This window comes from Oxyura jamaicensis, chromosome 19, assembly GCF_011077185.1.
Source record: "Oxyura jamaicensis isolate SHBP4307 breed ruddy duck chromosome 19, BPBGC_Ojam_1.0, whole genome shotgun sequence".
In the NCBI taxonomy this organism is placed as follows: Eukaryota; Metazoa; Chordata; class Aves; order Anseriformes; family Anatidae; genus Oxyura; species Oxyura jamaicensis.
In genome coordinates this window covers 4,476,840-4,499,126 of record NC_048911.1, presented here as the reverse complement: position 1 = coordinate 4,499,126, position 22,287 = coordinate 4,476,840, and the positions used below count along the sequence as shown (strand labels likewise).

Here is a 22,287-nt window from a genome sequence, read left to right as displayed (position 1 = left end):
AAAGCTCTTAAGCCTTTCTGATTCTGCCCAGCGTTTAGCCCAGCATACTGTGAGCAAACCATTAATAAGATGCATCCTCGGGTTAATGATAAGCAAACAAAAAAGGAGATTCAAGACAGAAATGTTAGGAATTTTACACCTCAAGTTCGGGAGTTCTCACCGTCTTGCTCCCAATAAGCTATTTATACCCTCTATGCCTTAAACCTTCCAGGAAGGTTAGAAAAGCCACCCCAGAAATCAAGAGGACAATGTTATCAGCTTTCTATCAGACGCAACAGTCTGTTCATTAAAAAAAAAGAAGAAAAAAAGGCATTTAATTTCCATTAGAAACCTAAACAAGGAAAAAGGACTATAATGAAATTATCAATGACGAATTAGTAGGGTTTCGCATTGCTCTAGGAATGCGTTTTTAAACTTGTAGCATGTTCAAATTCATTTCATAATGCTTTACTTTAACTGTCATCATAAAAATCCACACTTACTTAAAGCACCAACATCTGTACCCCCCAAAAAAGTTATTTCCAACAACTAATGGAACTGCAGATTTGATAAGTGGAACAGTTTCATTTGCAATTTCTTTTGATTGAGATAAAAATCCACGGAATACGGAATGTTACTTTTTGTTTTGTTTTGTTTTTTACTTATGAACATATACAAAGGGACTGCACAGCGTGGGGCACGAGGTATCAATATCCGTGTTCAAGCTGAGAAGAAAATTTGGCTAAAGTGATCAGTGTATTTATTTTAAAAAGTGAACTAGCCACAGGTTTACAAGCAGATGTCCCATAAAGCATGCTTGGGAGGATATTTAAATACGTGAGCTGAAGTTAACCTCTCCAAGTCACGTCGGGCTGGCTGAGGGTACAGTTCAAGGACAGTTTAAGTCAACCTACACTGGCACGGCTGCACTCCTCCTGCCCTTGGCTTTGCTCTTCTGGCCTCTCCCCTGGCCTGCAGGAGCCTCAGCGAGCTGGGTCAGTGACCAACCTGGCAGAAAACTAAGCCAGCAAAAAAGAGGGGAAAAAAGAAAACTTTGTGCTCTCCGTGGGAGCATACGAGCAGAAGTGTGGAGGGAAGGCAGGAGGCGGGGAGGCAATACAGAAGTAGGCAGGAAGACAGCGATAGCCATGTAAAGCTACCTAAATACCTCTGTTTGTTAGGGAACTGCACCTTCTGATCGCCTGGCCTTCCCTAGTGCCCTGAGCAGTCATCCCATGTGGGATCTGCAAAGGCCTGCTTCCCTTCTGGGGCAGCATGATAACACTGCTCTGACACGCAAAAACACCTACTTAGCTCTGTCATTAGGGAACAAGAAGGGGGGAGCAACAGCAGCACGGGGCAGAAATAGTAGCAAGGGGCAAAAATGCAATGGAGACCACATGGAGACCAACGGCAGGGGAGGTTCAGAATAGACATTAGGAAACATTTCTTTGCTGAGAGGGTGGTCAGGCGCTGCAGTAGGCTTCCTAGAGAGGCAGTTGGTGCCCCTTGCCTGTCCGTTCAAAAGACATTTGGACAATGCCCTCAAGAGTATGCTTTAACTTTTGATTAGCACTGAGGAGGTCAGGCAGTTGGACTCAGTGAACTTTGAAGGTCCCTTCCAACTGAACTACTCTGTTCTATCCTATTTGTCTCCAAAACAAGGTACAGTAATTAAATCTATAATGAAATACCACAACTGACAGTTAGCTGTTCTGCATTTATGTGCTCAATCACAATTAATTCAGTTCTTTTAGGTTTCTAAAACCCTGTCTAGACTACAGAAACTGGAATCACTGCCTAAGGAGATTCAGCAGCACAATCTTGTGACATATTCGTGCTTCACTTAAGAGGGGATTTCTACCAACAAATTTTACCCTTGTAATTTACGAGACTGAATTTATACCAACATAAACTTCACTTTTACATTAGTGAAGCAGATCTGCACAAGAGGAGTGTGCATGAACCACACCGAGTTAATAGTGAACTGTCTCCAACGGGCAAGATCTAATGGGATAATATTCCTTCACTAAGCAAAATTTTGATTTATGTTTCTTACTTGATCTTCAGACATTCCCTTCATTATAGAACAGTGCTGAAAGCATACATACACTTCAGTCAGTGCTTTGCAAGCTTGAAACTAAAGTGGAAAGGTTTTAAGAGCACTGCAATTCACTTGGAACAATTTTAAAGTGTAAATTTCTATTGGCAAATGGACTCACACAAGTCATTCTTTGTTCTCACAAGTTGCTATTAGATATATCAAGGACAAAGTTCTCCTGTTTATTTATTTATTTCTAGCAGTACGTGGGAAATTGGATAGTAAACTAAAAAAATATCATGCTGCTTTTAAGATGAAAAATTATTGTCTATTTGGGATATGTATTTAGCAGGAAATACAAGTAATCAGAAAGGCAACCCTCATTACAGATAATAGGAGTTGTGCACTTAACTCCCTGGGCAGACTTCTGAAAACATGCTCCTGAATTTCCCTGTGCTCTGATGAGAACTGTAACAGTACAAGACCAGCTCACAACTTACTGTAGACTGAGAAATTAACAAGTTTTGCTGCTGGAACACAGCTGACCTTAACGGTAGGGCTGTGCAATGTAAAAGTGTAAGCTAAAACCTAAACCTACCCCCTCCCCACCACCAGGAACTAATCTTTATAAAGAGAAAAATAATTTGCAAATTTCATCCATGGCTTTTTCCTAGAGGCAGTACAACAGCTCCCAGCTGGCCCTCGCTCATGTGATGTGAGCGCCTCAGTGCTGTCCACAATACTGCAATTGGCCCAGCTGCCATTGCCTACAAAAATTCTTCAAGATAACAACAGTTGGCTTTTAAACTTGTGATCACTCTAATCACGTGTTTCTCGGTGGAGCGGTGTGAAGACAAACCAAAGAGAGAGCCAGCACCAGAGCTGTGAACACTTTCTGTTGGTTTTCCAACAAACACCTGCTAACTTAAGGTTTTTCAACAAGTCCTCTAGAATACAGTCTTTACAGCAGAACTATTTTAGTATCTTCATATTTTTGTAGACATTACATTGCGTTCATTAAGCATTCGAACCGTTGAGTTACTGAGGCATACCGAGTTAGCGTGTGCCACCTGAGTCACAGCAACAGCAAGTTGACGCTCAGGTATACCAAATGCAAAGCGATTTGACTAGCTGAGCTTGTCCAGCACAAACACAGCGTATGACAAATACATCCAGCACACAGCCGAATGCAGAAGGGCTGAACCCCTGCAATGCTCCCTGCTCACAGGTTCCATCCCCACCCGGCCATGCTGACAGACAGTGGGCACGCTACTCTTGTGAAGCAAGATCAAAAGCATCAAGAGAAGCAGAAGCTCTTACCTCTCCTTGGAAACTCTTCAGTAATGGAGCTACCTGTTTGCGAAGGTCCTAGAAGACAGAAGCAAAATATTTCATCAGAAAGCGTGAAAGGCTGTGTCGTTGTCAAGTTCTTCCCAACCCTGTTTTCAGATCTGAAATACTGCGTGAGACTTGGTTGCATCTTATAGGAGCTCTGATTGAAGTAAATGTAAATCCAGAATTCATTCTGAACAAGTCTGAATTTCCAGTTTGGCATACACCTGTATCTGTTGCAAACAGTATTAAACAAAACTGAAAACTGAAGTGATGTTAGGGAAGCACTAAACGCCTTCAGCTCATAATTCAGCTGAAACACTAATACGATTAGAAGTAAATGCCGCTATCTTCCCAAACAGCAGCTACACCTCTGAACTTACACTGAAGAAATTTCCACAAGTGGAAGCCAGGCATAAAGGAAGACGATTTTGGACCATCAGTCCAGCTAAGAGTTTTGACATTTTGTAAAAAGTCTGTTTTATTTATTATTTCCTCAAGAGTGCTATGACTTCAGCCACCGAGGAACTGGAGATAGCCATACTGAAGATGGGAGCACTATTTGTTGGTTTCTGTGTAACTCAAAATTTCTACTTCCAGAATTACAGCACACTTCGCACTACTAAATTCATTAAAATACTGTCCACAGAACCACCCTGGAAGGTGATAGCATAGTTTGACTTACCAACCAAGGTAAGTTAGGACAATGGTATAGATCTATCTTCTATAAAGTTCTCAGTGGCTCCGCTTTTAAACCGACTTAGGCCTAATTTACTTACAGATTCCCAGCTGGGGCTGGATTTCCCAGCCTTGGAGGGTTTCAAGGCCCAGCTGCCTGGAGCTGAGGAGCTGCTGAGGGCCAGGTGAGAGCAGGGGCCTCCAGCCCAGCCCCGTGATGCTCCGACAACACAACCGGGGCAGTCACGAGCTACTGATGTGGCCGTGAAACCTTCCTTGCTTCCCACAGTGCTGTAGCTAACTGACGCTCATGCAATAGGGTCATAAAGACATCTTTGAAGTATTTTCCCTCTGTATTAAAAGTGCCCACTGAAGCCTTGGGCATTTCAGAAAAGAGGGTCAGCACAGAAAGTTGGGCAATTCTCTCTTCCAATGCAATTACACGCGTAGTTTTACGTCCCGAGTCACGCAACAGATTGGGCATTAAACCACACACCAAAATACCCTCAGCCCTGGGTTTAATCTGTTTTGCTGAAGGAAAAGAAGGCTTTTGAGAGAAGTGGGTTTTCTCATTTAAATGACAGGTCACAGACCGAGTTGGAGAATCGGGAGCTCTCCCTGAGAAACGGCTCGGGGGGCCAAATGCCAATGGAGCTATCAAAGACAAATGATCAGCCAAATTACACTTCTTCCACGGTTCCTGCACACCGCCCAGCTAATCCCCACCACGATGAGGGTAATGTCACAGCTTTATAAGCTCATTCTTCCGTACCAAAGCAAACAATGCTGCGCTTCTTAGACTGAGTCACCTAAACATTTCCTGATCTTTTCTGTCCTCTATTTTTGGACAGAAAAGGGGTAGATACTGTCCTTGTGTACCATGACCGTCGATAAATTATGCCTCTACCAAAGCAAGCTGGCAGGTTGAGCAGCTTTTCCCGCTTCCTGACTATGCTGGGAGCCCAGAAGGCTTTGCACGTTTTATAGCATGTTTTCCTCCTAATGCGAGGATGATGACATTGAAAGAAAAAACCAATAACCATCAATGGCAAAATAAATGCCTGCAGTCAGGGCCAAAATCTGGCGCGCCAGGTTTTAATGCACAGTGAAGTTATAAACTGAGACCTAAGACTTACAATCAGGACACTGGCATCCTTTTAAACTTCATAGAATCAGGGAAAATTACAGCATTCAGGCAAAGCAACATTTCATGAAATAAAAACCTCAGTTCATAGGAAATCATCGGCTTTGAGGCTCCTGGTTCCTGGTATCGCCTCTGAATTTACTGACTGGTTTGGCGCCAGCCAGCAAACTGATGTCAAAGCTGAAAGCAGAAATATAGGAGATCTAACTCAACACCAGCCCCAAGCCTCGTGCTAGCACAGCTTGTAAGCGTTGAACATTATCCCCACTGCCTAAGCACCAGAAATCACCCGAGATACTTTCGCAGATGACACAGTGCCGCAGTGACATTCAGGAAAACAAGCCACGGCTGGTTGTGGAGGCAGAAGATGTAAGCACCGCTCCTCTGTGTGCGTGGTGAGCCCTAGCAGAGCCTGCTATCGATCCGTGTATCTTGTATCTGACACGCGCTAACTTCTGAACGTGCAGAACTTTTTATTTCATGATCATAAACCATGTCCGGGCTTTGCCTTCCTATTCACTTCTGATAACGAGTGATGTTGTTGTTCGTTGGCTATGGAGGACAGAAGAGGGAGAGAAGCAGGAAAAGGAGGGGAAATACGAGGAGCATCCCAGAGCCAAAGAAACAGCTGGCCAAGCTGATAAAAGGGGGGAAAAGCCATCAAGTACAAAATCTGATTCCCAAACATCCTCCATTTAGCAAATTCAGGATGCTAAACGCTCATCCCAGCCATCAAAACATTACTGAGCAAAATTCATGCCATAATGGCAAAACATTATGCTTGGAAACGCAGGCACAATGGGAAAACGGCTTATGCTATGGAAAACGTAGGCAGCAGCTTCTGTTGTTGGTAAAACTGTTTTAAAAACATTTTGTGACAGAGGAGAAGGCAGCTCCAAGTGATTCAGTCTCGCAGGCAAGCAATTGCTTGTACAGCAGTAATCAATCCGGGGCAGTGGTGGGACACGCTGATCATTACAGCATTTTAACAGCGTAAAATGCCTTGACAACTCAAAATCTTAGCAATAACTTGAGATCTGCTGCAGCTGAACAATGCAGAGAGAGCATCCCCTTTCCATCAGCTGCCCAGAGCAGATAGGCTAAGGGAAGTAAGCAGAAGGAATTTGCCCTGGTGTTTTAACTGCAACCAAACACGCCATGCAGGTAAGCGGGTAAATGGCACACAGAGTAACAAAAGGAATACAGCCCTTCCTCACACCGGTTTTGGTTTGCTCCCTCTGCTCCCCATCCCCCCCCCCCCCTTTCGAAAATGCTTTCAGGCTACTTCTGTAATTCCTTCCTTGGCTAACCAACATCAAAACTTTCGACAGTTCACAACAAAAAGGAAGTGAAAATAAACACACAGAAGCCAGGATTACATATGCCTCAAGTCACCAGCTAAAACTCTGCCGGTGAGATTTGTGAGATTTATTTTTGGCAGTTCGGAAAAATTCCTCATCAGACTTTGTCTCAAAAGCCCGTATTAACATCAAACAGAAATTTTACCTTCTTTGCACTAAACTGAACAGAAAGAAGGACATTCGGTTTGGGCCCGGGGGAATCCGCAGCGTTGGTTAGCAAGGACACCGTATGATTTATTATCTGTTTAAAGTGTGGTGGCCTTTACTGACTGGGTTTTGATCAAAACAGGAAAAGCAACCAACTCCTGCACTCGCATACAGCTAGCAAATCACTGCGATCAAGCAGAACAGCTAAAAAGTACATGCAATTGAACATTAAAACAAATGACAATTTATCAGCACAAATGCATTGAAATATTCGAGCACTCCTATAAAATCACATTATTAGCCTATTTTTCCATGCCATCTAAACGTGCTCGGTCTCTCTGTGGATGATTTATCAGGATGGAGCAGTTTTCTGAAAAAGGCTCTATCACAGACAAACTCAATAGCTGAAGTAGAGACTATGAATTAGGATGCTGTATCATTATCTGAATCAAATCTGATAGCTGAAAGCTAATATAGCATTTTCTTCTTTACAGGAGTATAAACAAGTAGTTTATATTTTGATCAAATGGCTACACAATGAAATCTGAATCCAAATAATTTTTTACTCTCTTTCCATTCACATTGAAAATAACCCTATGGAAAATAAGCCAAGAATAAATCCATGGTAAAAAGCTGGGCGACAAATGCGTCTTTCTGACAAGTAAATTACATTATTTATCTACCCCTATCTTAATACACTGCGGGCAGTACAAAGGACGTATCCCTGGTCAGGCTACCAACACCGTATTGGTAATTCAGTTGAGGTCTGAAGCTATCCTGCACCTCCCGATCTCCTCTCTGACTGCTCGATCTCATTTACTTCCCAAATGCTTATCTCTAAATGTCACAACAAGGGACCTACAACCCTGGGTTGATAAAGTGGTCCAGTGAGTTAAGCTTGACCTGTACACCTTTATCACCTGCAGAAGTATTGCACTCGTGTAAAATAAAGCAAGACAAAAAAAATGGGCAAATGTTCTTTCCTGTCCCTCCTGTGCCACCCTTCCTATGATTTGTTCTATATATTGTCTATTTGAGACACGCATTGGCTGGCGAATGTCACCGTGTCTGGCAGAGGAATCATAATGAGAAGCAGCCCACTTGTATCAGCATTGGTGACATCATTAGTTCAGCTGTCACTATCTATTTCTGAGCCGCCTTATCACCGGCAAGATGCTCCGGCTCTCCTGCCACCCTGCCCTTCTGCGTTCCCTCCCTCGTTAGCCCACATGTACGGAGGAACTAACGAGCGGCCCCGTGCTCAGACTGGCGAGGCTCCGCGTTTGTGTGAGAGCCTGCGGAGAGGGAAACAACCTCCAGCACCCAGAACAGAACCGGGACGGATTTGCTGCGTGGGAAGGTATTTATTTGTCAGCTTGGTCCGCACGTAAAGAAGGACGGGCACGGCCCCGCATGGAGCTCTCAAGTCCCAGCGTGCCAGCCAGCTGCAGCCCCTCTTCCACCAAGCAGCGTGCTGGTTCAACTCATACTCGTTTCTGGAGCCTGGGGGGTGTTTACTGGGGTTCCCTCGCAGGCAGGGCTCCCTGCACTTTGTCCACGCAGCAATCACCTCAGAAATGTCGCTGAGCATCGCTCTTGTGTAAATGGAGCTGAAAGGGGGGTGAGATAAAAAGCCGCCAAGCAGGAAGGATTTGGGAAGAACCCTGGCATCGGCTTCTGAGATGTTAGGTTGTAACATACTTACAGGACAACTTGTCACTGTGAAACACAGGAATCAGCAAGTTAGCTATAATTACTAGCAATCAGTTTTGTTGGTTAATTAGAAAGAGACAACGTGTGCATTAGCTTCGCCCTGCTATGGGCAAACTGGTGCACAAGCTGCGATCGCTCAGGCAGGTGCTCACCTACCAACGGTTAAATATTTATTTCTCTGCACCCACAATTATGAAGCAATACCGAATTTACAATTTCTTCTTCAGAGATCCTGGGCACACGTTTGGAGGTGTACTAAGGGAAACACAGAAGTCGTTATCTGTAATTAGTTTCAGCAGGCTCCCCTTAGCTTTGCTCTGAAAGGTATGAAACTGAAGACCCAGAGAGTTGTCCAAACAGGTATTACGCAGTAGCTTAGATGACTTACTTAATTCCTAAAATATAAGGCAAATTAAATCATATGAGCAAACAATTTATTGCTCAATTTACACTATGATTTAATGAGATATAAAACCTCTTATTGCTTAAGGCTGCTGAAGTATTTACTTGAAATCTGATCATTAAAGAATGAATCACGATGTTATCAATTTTCTATGACTTTTCAGTTATTTTAATATACTAACATGTCAGTATTTTCCCTGTACAAAAAAAAAAAATATTTCAAGTTACATTTATAGATGTGTTTCAACCGAGCACAGCGATAAATAAAAAATCCTGATTTACAGTAGCCAAATGTACACCACAGTATTCTGAAATATTTTAGCTCACAGATCTTGTGCAAATTCCATTAGCTTTAATTATTTATTAGCAGTAGATTTAGATTACTGTTCTTGACCTATTTTTCAGTGTATGGACCCACCCAGCAAGAAGTGAAAAAATATTCCATTTGCGAAAGGCTGATTTAGTGAGAGCAGGCTTCTAGCTGAAAGTAGAAAATTAAGCAAAAACACACGCATTGTAATTCAGGGGGAGAAGCTCGCACTTTGGAAAGGTTACGAAGCAGGGCATAACCAGTCTACAGAATTAAAACTAAAAGAGACTCCCTGAAAAGGGAGAGAATTTTTGCTATTATAACCACCTCAGACCTCTGCCACATGACAATCCCCGAAAGAAGCGAGCCTCGACAGCTGACATACAGAGAAGTCTCAGACTATTTGTGGAAATACCCTCATTCCCACCAAACTCTGCAGGCCACATGGGCCCTAATAACCCAAGGCGAGCAAGCGTTTTGGGGCTGGCTCTGTGGTCCCTTTCGCTGGCGAGGAGTCAAAGCCTGCTCTTCCCAGGCACGAGAAAAATGAAGCATCTGTGAAGGTGTCTACTCGCCGTGCTTCCTCTGGTCTGGGACTGGCACGGTGCTTTCAATGGCACTACTCACTTGAGCAAATCTTAATGGAATCTTCTTATGGCTTCTTCCAAGCTAAAATAAACATAAAGCTAACAAGTTTACTCTGTGCCTATGCAGCAACGTATAAACAGACTGGTTACCTTCACAACTGTTTAAAGAATCAACTGTGCAAAAGAAGAGCTGTTGCACCCGTATATATGTGTCTATGTATATATACACACACATATGCTATATATAATGTAAAAAAGATTTTTTTTTAGACTAACTTTACAAACGAATGTAGAGAACTATGCATTTCAGGATCATGTTGAAACCTTGCCGTCATTTATAAACCAGTAAGTTAACATTGGCTAGAAAAGACATTGAACAGAAACAATTCAGAACTTAAAAACTGGAGTTGCTAGGAAACAAAAAAAAAATCATTCAAACAAAGATGATTGAGGTAGAAGAGCTCTGGAAAGAGCTAATTCTAAGCAAATGAAGGCCTGATCGCTAAAATTACAGTAGAGGAAAAAAAAGGATGGCTTATCTCATAGGTCACCAGTAAGTGCAGAAAATCCACCACCATTTTTAACAAACTTACAAAGTTAGAAAGCTGCATATTGGCTAATAGCCCCGGGAGGATTTTTCTCCTGCTAACAGTTTGTTCTGCTTTCTTGTTAAGCCCCATAGTCCCTGCTGAAGGTTGCAGGCGATACCAAACATACCTTGCCAGACCCTTGTCATGGGAATAACCACATGTCCCTACCATCCCAGGTCAGCAGAACTACTTACTGTGCGTAATGAAACACAATTTGATTAGCCAAATAAATATTTCAGAATCTTTGAAGCGCACTGCTCCTGCCAGCAGGGTAACCACGTGTCAGCGAAACCCAGAAGCCTCCATTCTTAGGGCTCAGGCCAGTATCTCTGCATATGCAGAAGATAATTACTTGGTACCAAGCTTTGCTAAGTGCCTGCAGATTATTTTTTTAAGCTGTGTACACCTGTCTGATAAAACCGCAAGCCAACTGACTACTTTGTGTGCGTCCCCATAAGCAGCCTCACCTGCGTTTGCCCAATCTTAATCACAACCACTCTGTCCCTCCAAACCTACACATCATTCCACAAGCTCTCTTCCTTTGCAGCTGAGGCTTCCTGTAAAAAACATCCTTAACGCTCCTCCCAGAGCACATCCTGCATTAAATCCTTCTCCATCCACTCCAGCAGTCTCATTTCCACTTTGAAAGTCTATAGCTGAAGAGTTCACAATGCTGCCCTGATTATTCAGAATTACAGCCTGCAGAACAGAGGTTTCTCTTCAGTGTAAAATGGGGAACTTCTGAAAAAGGTAATTATTATGAGTCTTAAAAAATTAACGTGTCTAATGAGAAGCTAATGACATGGGCCATGAGTCTGCAGAAAAGGCATCTAAGCACCGTGGTCCAATTAACAACACCAGTTCAAACACAGACTAATGCTTCACATGGTGGATGTAAAAAGGTGAATATTTAATGTGAAACCATAATTGCACCTGCAATTTTCCTTATTCCCTCCACCACAAGCAGAGCTGTGTCTGAATCGGTGTGCACCCTACCTGAGCGCTCAGTTGCGCCTGCTGGCAGCAAGAAACCAGAGACCTGGGTGCCGCGTGGCAGCGCTGCGCTCACCAGCCTGGGGTTTTTCCTCAGTCTCACAAAGAGGGGTAGGGCTGTTGAGAAACCAGTCATTTCAACACACGTTTCCTATTTAGGGAAAGTGAGGATACTAAAAAATGCTCCATGTTTTAAAGCCTGCTCAGGTAGTTTGGAAAGATTGCCAGAATACAAGTATCTTGCTTTATAGTCAGGTTAAATTTGAAAGAAGAGTAATTCTGTGCTGAATATTAAAATAAGGAATCAGATTTTATCCTCACAGATCCTTACCGAGTACACATGAACCAGGGGGCAGGCTATGGGACATTAGATACTGCAAAACCTTTTTCTCTGCTTATCTTTCAAATGCATGTTAAAAACCTAGCTGCCCACAGACCATGTTATTAGTCGTACTCTGGAACACCTGCGTGTAAGAACACAGGTGTATTTACTGATTTATATCATTACAGTCAGCCTTCTTCTATGATTCCAATGCAAGAAAATCCAATACTAAGCATTGGATTAATGCTTAATCTTGATTCTGACCACTTTATTCAACAGCCAGTTGCTCCTATAGAAAACAAGTTGTTTCGTGAGGGTCAGAGTGAAAAGCCAGCTGTCCTGCAAATCCACGTCCTACATTTGCTAAAACTCCCGCAAGCATCATCCTCGCTGTCTTTGTGTTCTTTGTGACCTCTTCTACTCAGGGAGCCACTGGCCAGTTGCCTGCTGCTGCTGCTCACAGACCACCATGCCTTTAGCAGGCAGCACTTTCAAAAACAGCTGAAGTCATAACTTCAGAGCCCCACAAAGATGAGAAATTCAAAGAAAAGAAAAAAAAATGTCAACCTCAAAAGCACTGTATATGGGCCCAAAGGATTTATTACGTCTAATTTAACATATCTGGTACAAACACCTCAAAATTAATATAACTGTCATCCTCCTGACCTAAATCAAAAAAAAAAAAAATCACAGATCTTTTCATGTTGCTCCCATAAATGAAGCAATTCAGTGAAAACAAACTTTTGCTACCAGTATGCTTCTCAGCAGAATTCCTGCTGAAACACTCTGCCCGTAATGCCTATGCTTCGGTCGTGCACAGTAGATATAAATGAATCATCAAGATGGGAGAAAGTAAAATATCACTACAGGCTTATTCAGTATGTTTACTGCCTGTTAGTTGAACTTAAGAAATAAATAAATAAATAAATAAATAATAAGAAGAAAACACATAAAGCATTTTGGAACAACAGCATCTCCTCACAACCATAATGCATAGTCTCAGCTGGGACCAATTCCCAAATTCATATACTGAACTGTGAACCGTTCCAGTATACTGGGGGGATAAAAAGACCAGAAAGAAAATTAAAAAAAGGAGAAGAGACAGAAAGACAGAGACAGAGCAAGCTCAGTCTGCCATTCCTGTGCACTTTTTTTCCATCACTGAAGGCATGCAAGCCTACTGCTGAATCACAATGAACTCAATAGCAGATTAAAATGAGACATACTTGTGTAATAATAAATCAACAGAATTAATACAAGCTTATCTTCTACTAACTTAGAAGGGGGAGGTGACAAATTGCACTTAAGGAAAAATAGTTTCACTGTTGCTAGCATAAGCTGAGCGTCTATAGGAGACTGCTAAATTTAGAAAGACAGCTTTTGATGATAGCAACGGAAATTAATTCAAGTTTTTTTGTGTCGCTTTTTTTTTTTCTTTCCTCAAGAGCTCTAGAATGTTACTCATCTTCTTGAACCTCTTACCAAAAGTAGACTTCATAATGCACTATCCTCCCTGCCTACTCCCTCCTACTCTTCCCCCTTAAAAAGGCAGAATTGCTCCTTTGGGCTACAGCAATTTAGGAACTTAATGCAGTTTAACAAATTCCCTATCTCTTGGCTGGAGCTGTTTGGCTCTGACAGATGAATCAGAGAAGTCCATAAACGTCTGGAGGATTTGTGCAGACTTTTTCTTGTATGACTATATATGGCAACTGCAGATCGAGTTATCTACAATCATTTTAACCTAAGCTTCAAACTTTTTACCTTATTCCTATCCTAGTGGCAAACTTCCTTGATCTGTAATACTGCTAAATTAGACAAACTGTCAAATACTTTTCTCAAAAGCATTTTCCCACTCTTTACAAGATTGTAAAAACTAAGTACAAAAATACTGGAATTAAGATACACTTCAGTAAAACTTAACTTTGTTAACAACTTGTGCTTCTCAGTAATACATCTATATACGTGAGTGAACCAGAATGAGATGCTGTGAAGTTCACATTTTCATTTACTACTGGAGACATACACCTCGCCAGACAGCAGATGTCTTCCATTACAGCTTACCTGAAATATCAATTACCACCAAGTGTCACGAGAAGTCTAGCACAAACTGGTAAATGAAGTGAAATCTGCACTCAAAAAAACGTAGGGGAGGTCAAAACTGGCTGACTGATGTACACAGGGACTTACAAAGGAATTCCAACAATGCTTGCAACAATCCTTAAATCCAGAAAAATATTGTATTTTAACTTCTTGCAATGACCATCTTTTATACATATGTTAATTTTACACAAAGGTTAAACTAATAAGTAAAAAACAATAGTATGTAATAAAGTACTGAAACCTTCTTTTAGCTGGATCCAAAAGTTGCTCTGTGCATTCTAAACAAAAGATACAAGTTCAAATGGCTTTAAGGTTAAGTATTGCTAGCACGCCTCAAAAGGGACATTAAGTGCCACTGAGGGCTCAAAATGGCTAAGACTACAGTTGCTTAATCCAAGGAATAAAACCTGGGTATACTGGCTGAAAGACTGGAAGTCAATATTAAGTTTTGTATGCAGGATGGAATAATATGAGAGTATGACAGACAGAGGAGACAGTATCATCTAGACAAGCTCAAGTGAGAAGCCATGTGAAAAAACATGTACTTAGAAACTGCTTTATTAAACAATTTCCTTTGAAGTGTTATACAGAAAAATATACACATGCACAAAAAATACACAGTGAAAAAAAAAGTGAATGACAACCTTCCAAAAAGCAAACCAACAGATAACACTGTCAAAGTGCAACATCAGAGAACTGAATGAGAAACAGAACAACAATCTCTGACTGTTTTGGGGACCTGTTCATACCAACGCAGAACTGGTAATCACAGCCCTGGGCTCTTCCAGGAAAAGCATAACAAAATAATATCATAAATGACAGTTTAGCTTATAGGCACAACTGTATTTACTGTAGCCTTGCTTCAATTTCTTTATATATATAGAAAGGAATATATATATATATATATATATATATACACATACACACCCACATACCTCCATACATATATATACACACACACATATATAAACCATCTTTTATTGATAAGATTGCGGAACATCTAAATCCAAAACATGTTTCCCAGGGAAAGATGTGGGCCTCAGTTAGAAAACTACATCCTTCTCTCTCAGAGATTCAGGCCGGTATTATTGTTTTATTTTACAGTGCCTAGTAAGCTGCTGAGTCCCTGACACTCACCTTCAGAAGTCACAGGAACACAAAGAAAGGTAACTTTAAACGCTTTGGGGTTTTGGTGGTGTCTGTAGGCCCAGTGACACTGCCTGAGTGAAGGCTGCTCACTGGGCTTCCATAGGGAAGTTGAAACATTTCTACTGAGCTGTTCAACTCCATGACATTCATGTGCATATTTTCAGTATCTTACTCATTTTGCTGCAAGTTGTGAACTTCTACCTCTCCTCCGTCTGGCATACAGCTGCCTGAAAGAACATCAGTAAGAAACAGTCCTGATACATAGCCCTGCCGCTTCTAAATGCCACAGGGGCTCACTTTTAAATGTCATTTAAAGCCAAGACTCACAACCAGCTTCTTCCTGTGCAAAAGCACACACCGGTTATTTGTCCTAACAGGCATGAGCTGCTCTGAAACCTCAGGGCAGGATGACGGGGGCGCAGCCCCATCACCAGGAGCTGGGGACGGCCTGGTCACCACAAGCTGCAGGCCCCAAACCCCATGCAGCCATGTCACAGCCTTTCAAACACAGAGACAAGGGGAAAAGAGGAGATTGTATCTTGCCCAGCTGCTTATTAATACCATGAAGTTCAAAGCTGGTATTTTAAATGAGATCTTTTTCTTCAGCTGAGGCGGGACTAACACTGCAGACTGTCCTCAGATAACAAAAAGCCAAATGGGGCAAGCAACATTGAGGACTGTCTTTTTCTCCCCTTTGTTTGTCTTACCTGAATCAATAGTCATTCAGCAACTCATTTGACTTTACAACTTCTACTTAGTGAATCCTGATTGTCCGTGCTTATAAAAAGATACAATAGTTCATTTTTGAAATTGATTTTGAATTTTCACCTTATTAAGTCTTCAAAAAAATGCATGTTTAAATCTGTTTTCCTTCATTCAATAAAAAAAAAAACTTCCAAGTAATCTAATACAGCTGCATATTTGCAGGTCTAAATGCTAGAAAACAGACTGACACCGGATAACCCACACAAGGGGCTAGGGAGATCATGCCTATGTAAGCCATTCATACATGAGAAGATGGAAAAGTTAAATGGGCTCCACAATAGGTTCCAACACATGGAAGTTTGCTTTTAAGAGGGCAGTGGGAACTGCTGCTCTGAAGCTCAACACTACTACTGAAGAAGCTGATGTGAAAAGTCTTAAAAGTAGCCAGAGTCCCACAGACTCGGAGGCAGGCCCAGTACCAAGCTCTCCGGTGTCTAACACTCACCTGCATGGTGAAAACCTCGGTGACTTGGGCTGTAATACAGGGACTAAAGAGGCAATCCTGACTCTACAGCCCTTTCGCTGGGCAGTGACTGGTACAAGAATTGGACTCTTAAAATGTTCACATAAATCAAAATGACTGTTTTGTGTTCTTTTTTAGTGAGCACGCAGCTGTAACGCTTAACTGCCCGCAAAGTCCCTGTGTCATCCTTGGTAATTACCTCACCTCACTTAAGGAGCTTGGTAAATAAAAAGCTTATAGTATGCCCTGCTCTCTCACATCCTTTATAACATACGTATATAAACCATCTTCGCCACTACAAATGTAAGTTAGATGGCTAGAAACAGTCAACTAGCTTTCTAATTAGAAAGCTGTACTATTTTATTCCAATGCCACTAAAATGAGGAAATTTCATCACTCTGGATGTAATTGCAAGTTGAAATAGTGATTCCCATATGGGAAAAGAAATAAACATCTTTACACTGTTGTAACTGCATTCATATTCTTGTGTATAGTGAGCTAGTAAACAACCCCAAACCCACATCCCCTCCCACCACTAACCGACATTTCTTTCTATACAACTTCAGAATGTAAACCAGCCTCGGGCTTTTGTGCTTTTGAAAGACAGACTGCCTCTTCCACCCAGCCAGGCCTGCTCAGCCCTCCCCAGGAGCCCCCTGAGCACAGCCCACCTCCAGCAGCTTTTTGGGGTGAAATGGCCCCCCTCAGTGGGGTGGCGGTGACAGAGGGAACAGAGCAGCTCTTGCAGAGTCCTCCAGATCTGAGGATTGAGATAATTCACTTGTACAAGGGATTCATCAAAGCAAACAACAGTGTCCAACATGCTGTTTTTGATGCTGCTCTTGAAGTTATAAAAGCCAGGAAATATTTCATTGCTATTATCAGATAATGGAAGCATAAACAACTGTTAGCTCCTATTGGAAGAGAGAAAGATATAATTCAGCTATATTCCATGTGCTTTTTAACAGAACAGAACTTAGGGAAGGACAGCAGCAATTTCTCTTCCATTTTTCTGCTCAATACTTTTGTCAGCTCTAACTGACACTCCTGAGTGCTACCCATTAAAAAGCAGCACACTGAAGTATGTAATAAGTTCATAAAACATAAATATTTACCAGATCATCATACAGAAATGCTGAATCATCTTGTCTATAACTGGGTGAAACACAAAGAATTATGCTGCAACAGAAATAAAAAATTGCTCATTTTCATATAAACTGGAGTATTCAAGTATAAATCATACTGCTCCCATTAACTAATCAGAAGAATTTCAGCTGATGGAAGTAGGAAGCTAAACTTATTAAAACCTTTTTCTGAACTATCAGACTGTTAACTAATAGCTATTTTACTCCTTATCAGCTGCACAAACAACAATGGATTTTAAATCAACTAAACGACCTGTGAACTTCTCCTAAATGAGGGGCATATAATTTAAGTCAGCCAAGAAAGTTTCACAGGAGTCAAGAGGGCTTTTCACAAGGGGCACATGTGGAGAGAGTTAAAGCTTCAAACCACTGTTTTTTTTTCCCCCTACTCAAGTGTCAGCTGTGATAAGCCAAAATTAACAACCCTACCCTGTGCCACTTCAAATGAAAGGAAAAAAAATTCTTCTTGCTATTCTAGGTATTTTAAGTTGCATATGAGCATGGTATCTAAATATAGACAGCAACAACAAGAGACAGCATTGTCCCTTTGGGCACATTGAATATTATCTCAGAATTCCCATCTTCCTGGGCTGAACCTCAGTTTTACTTTTCTTTTTGTTATTTTTCTTACTTACCAAAGAGTGTATTAACCCCTGTTTAGTTGTAGGTGGATCAATTTAACAAGAAGTGAATTTATAAAAGAAAAAAAGGAAAGCTTAATTCCACAAAAGCACAAGAAAGATTTCCAGTAATTTTCCTAGCTCTGTGGTATTGTCCTGTGAGCAGAGAGCAGATGCCTTTTGTTTTGTGAGTGTACCATGAAGCCGTTTTTAAAGTGAGGAAGTCATCGATGTGATGTTTCTACAGCTTACTAAAAGATAAAGCTGTGTTAATATTATTAGATGTAAAAGTGTATTTTTATCTTTTTTATTTTTTGCTAGGAAGCAATTTCATTTTCATGTTTCAATCAGAAACCTGAGAAATAGAACTAATAATTACTATTTTCCAAACACTTCTGGGAGCACAGCCACATTATCTGTAATCCAGCAGACTGCTACAAGCCTTTAATATTGAACACAACCAGACCTGGTTGACATGGTTGCAACTGACTTCTGAAGTATTTAAATACCTTTGAGTGAAGTGTACGCTTTTGCTTAATGCACCTAATGCACTTAGAACATTGACAACACTCCATTTTGAAGCCGGCTTCTATATAAAGTTTAATTTTTAAAGGCATCTATAAATTATCAATGACATCCGTTCTGAAAAATGTCAATTCCTATCTGTAGGTTGGCAGAATCTTTCAATTTTGTGTAACAACCTCTTCATATTCCAGCAATGTTAAAGCCCTATTGACATATGGTTTTCAAGTGATGTGTTGCTATTCTAGGATTTCATTATTTAGACAAGTCCCATTCTAATGTACTGACAACATTAAGTAAACACAACTATTTCTGGTGCTCTTCTAATCCCATGGCTTTAACTACTAATGATGAAATTGTTAGATAAAGCATAGGCCCAGGTACCCCATAAATACCATGGGGCATAGCACCCCTTCCAAGTCATATGGATTGATAGCAGATGAGGAAAGGGGTAGGTAGCAGGTGGGGACAGCATCTTGCACAAGCCACTTCAGCTTATGATCCATGAAGTGCAGTGCCACTCGGCATCACTAATGCTTGCAACTCAGATGACTGTTTATTGTGACAACACACAAACACAGACTTGTAACTACATTCACATTCTATCAGCCAAAATCTGATTTGGGTTATTCTGTTCTGTTTATCTAATTTTACCATATAGTCACAATTTAACATGTCATTCTTTAATTTCTTCAGCTGTTGTGTACTAGCTTTTTGAAATGCAGTTAGGATTGCTTTTTATGCCCTTATCTATGTTACAGAATGAAGGATGAAAATAATTTTCAAATGTCCACGGTAATCTTCCAAGCCCTGCACAGTACACACTACCCTCACTTTTTAGAAGATTCTACATAGGTTAAATACATCTCATCTTTGTTTTCAAATCTAACACATAGTTGGTTGTTGTTGTTTTTTTTTTTTTTTTTCCCCTCTCTTCATTTTCTAACCAGTAAGCTGAAGAGCTTACATCTGCAGAGGCATCCTCGAAATTCAAGGCGAGGTTTCAAGAAAGTTGTCTTGAAATAACCACTGCAACGAGTGCTCTAGCTCTGTATGAACATATCATGTACTGTCACCGGGCCATCTTACCCCATTTGTCATACAGCAGCAAAACAGACGCTGCCCGCCTCAGACTCTGTAATTGTGAAGCACTGACGACTGGATGCTGAAATCCTGCTTTCTGGTCATGGCAAACATAAATCAAAGAAAAAAATCTGGTCTATTAAATCTATTTGCTCTGGGAGAACAAGAATTTATCATCTTCTAAAACAAGTGGTCAATAAGATTCAGAAGTGCTTAGTGCAGATCTTGATGAATCGGGATGCCACAGGTGACACTGTAATTGTATTTGAAAGGAATCCACAAACAGAAAGGTGAACGCTGTATTTATTTCAGTGCATCAACAGGCTGTGGATTAAATGCATCACAAACACAGTAGGATTTTCCCTCTGTATCCCCTCAGGGAGGATCCTTAACAGATTGTCCCATGAAACGAAAGCAGTAAGACAGCAGATAGGGCTGCTTTAACAAGTAAATCTAAAACGGGCATTTCTTACATGGCCGTCACAAGTAGTCGTTTGTCAACACCGCACAAACCTTGAGCAAGTGAAAAAAAATACGTGGTGTTCAAAAAACTACAGCACGAGTGCAGCTTCTGCAGGGCAGAGTGCAGAAGCTGGAAAAGGCAGCTCCTCTCCAGAGCTGCTTTGGAGGAAGAGGAAGGACGAGCAGCAGCGCTGCGGGACGGGGCAGCGGCAGGCTGGGCGAAGCCCGGGGCACTGCGGGGAGCCCCTAGCATGGGAACACCGGGCACTGCAGTGAGTCGGCAGCGGCGGGGCAAGGAGTGCTTCTCAACTCCCACGATGGTTCTCACTGGAAAAAGGGACCGTGGTTTCGCACTCGGGACAAGAATTCGGTCCCAAAGGAAAGAAAGGAGGCTTAAATAGCACAACTGCGCAATGCATATGGAAATTGATAGAGTTATATGGTACTGACAACTTCGTGAATATTAAATTAACTGAAAAATCCTCTTTTTTTCCTCCATTTTTGAACAGCACAATCTGATTCTGCTGCTTTACATGCTTGAATTTTGTTCCAACATCTTAAAACATTGTGTGGAATCAACATCCTTCCCCAACAACAGCCAGTCCTAGTGCAGTACACGAAATACTTCCAAAATGATTTAAACAAAAAAAAAGCCTATCTTCCATAGCTTTCAGCCAGCCAGAATCTAAACTTGGATGGTGAATCTGCATCTGGTTTCACTTTTCAATAAAAAAAACAAAAATCTCAGGCATCATTATCTATGAGGTCCAGCACAAAGGCTTTCAAATATACTTTAAGAACTAATTAAATGCTTATTTAAAACTGAACTGACCGAAAATACTAAACTGAAACAGAACTGATTAACTTGCAACATTTTGTGCCTGATTATCTTTCTGAAGAATGAGCTTTTGGCACTCTGGACGTTTGTGCTGGAGGATCAATTTCCTGTTCACATCAAGGCTGCTAAGGAAATCTTCCACACATTCGATTCAACTTACATTTCCAGGGTCTGTTTAGCCTTGGACACAGAACTAGACAAAGATAATGCTTTCGACTGGGTAAGATAACGTTTTGTATTTGGGGGCTAAACTCTATCAGCTTTGCCATTAGGCTGCAGGCAGGAGCTCAGGGATGCTGCGGGCCATCTGGCCAAGCCCAGCCTGAGGGCTTCGAACAGAAACTCCTCGTACGAGTTCCCCAACTCTGCGTTTTGGTTTAAATTTCATTCACACAGCAACACACGTTTGTGATATACACTCCCCTTCTGCATTTGATATGGCTAAGGAGGGAAATGAGATTCATAAGCTATAGCCTTCATTCCGTTCCAAAATATTATCCTAGTAGCTAAAAAAAGACATATTTGCTCCTACTATTGTTCCTTTTGACAGTTCCTTATTGCAGCCAGCCTTGGCAGTTCGGAATTCAGAAGTCATCTTTCTATATTGTTTATTTTTGTGCTTCCTCCACTCAAACATATAAAGCACATTCCTAAATTTTACGTATTTGTATTAGGGGAACACAAAGAAAAACCCAGACAAGACTCAAGCTCCCTCTGTGCTGGCCTCTGCCCCAGTGAGGACACAGCCCTGTGTCAGACAGGATACGAGAAAACAGACAAATGCAGTCTGAGGAAGAGGTACTAACCCGAATAGCAGTCAAACAGAAAACAGGGAGAGTCTGCGGCTCAGAGAGCCAGGAGACATTTTTACGCAGCATACTTCCCTGGGAACATCACAGGATAAAAAAAAAATGAGTCTGCTGTTTTCACTTCAATATATATCCAATTTCAGTCTATGACAGAAGCAGCACAACCAGAATTAAAAGCATTCCTAACAGAGTCTGTTGCTCTTTTATTGCAATTGTTGCAAGTCACATTAGGATAAATTTGTGGAGTGTTTTAACATATTTTCATTTGAGCTTAATTAATTTTCATAGGAGTTTAAGCTTAATTAATTTTCATAGAAGTTTGAGCTTAATTAATTTTCATAGAACTTTGACAATTTTCTCATTTGTTGTTGAAATCACAACATGAGTTTTCCATATGCAAGGCAAATATAATAATATCAGCTCACAAAGTAATTTTTGGACTTGTTTTTGTATTTCACAACCAAAAATACTTCCACTGTAAACTGTTAACTGAAGCTCTGACAAGTTTTATTATAAATATTCCTAGCTTTAAAGAGAAATTTGAATAAATTCACTTAGTGTATGTTCAAGACACAGTTTAGGTCTGACAGCTTCAGATTATGCCTCATTTATATGGAGCAGTGATCAAACTCGTTAATATGTGAAAGAACTAAAGGAGCAGAGGATTGTGAATCAAATAGCATGAGCGAAGTTGTCTAGTAACATGAATAGCTTATGAGGATTTACGTA

The 22,287-nt window shown here is 41.2% G+C and overlaps 1 protein-coding gene across 1 annotated transcript in view; it reads right to left on the bottom strand.

Moving 5' to 3' along the window:
- The window catches only part of CUX1 (cut like homeobox 1), a 202,266-nt gene that overhangs the window by 139,450 nt on the left and 40,529 nt on the right, over window positions 1-22,287 (bottom strand). The window contains exon 3 of the mRNA XM_035343423.1: window positions 3,341-3,388. Coding sequence (XP_035199314.1) covers window positions 3,341-3,388 — 48 coding nt within the window. The remainder of the gene's footprint in view (window positions 1-3,340; window positions 3,389-22,287) is intronic.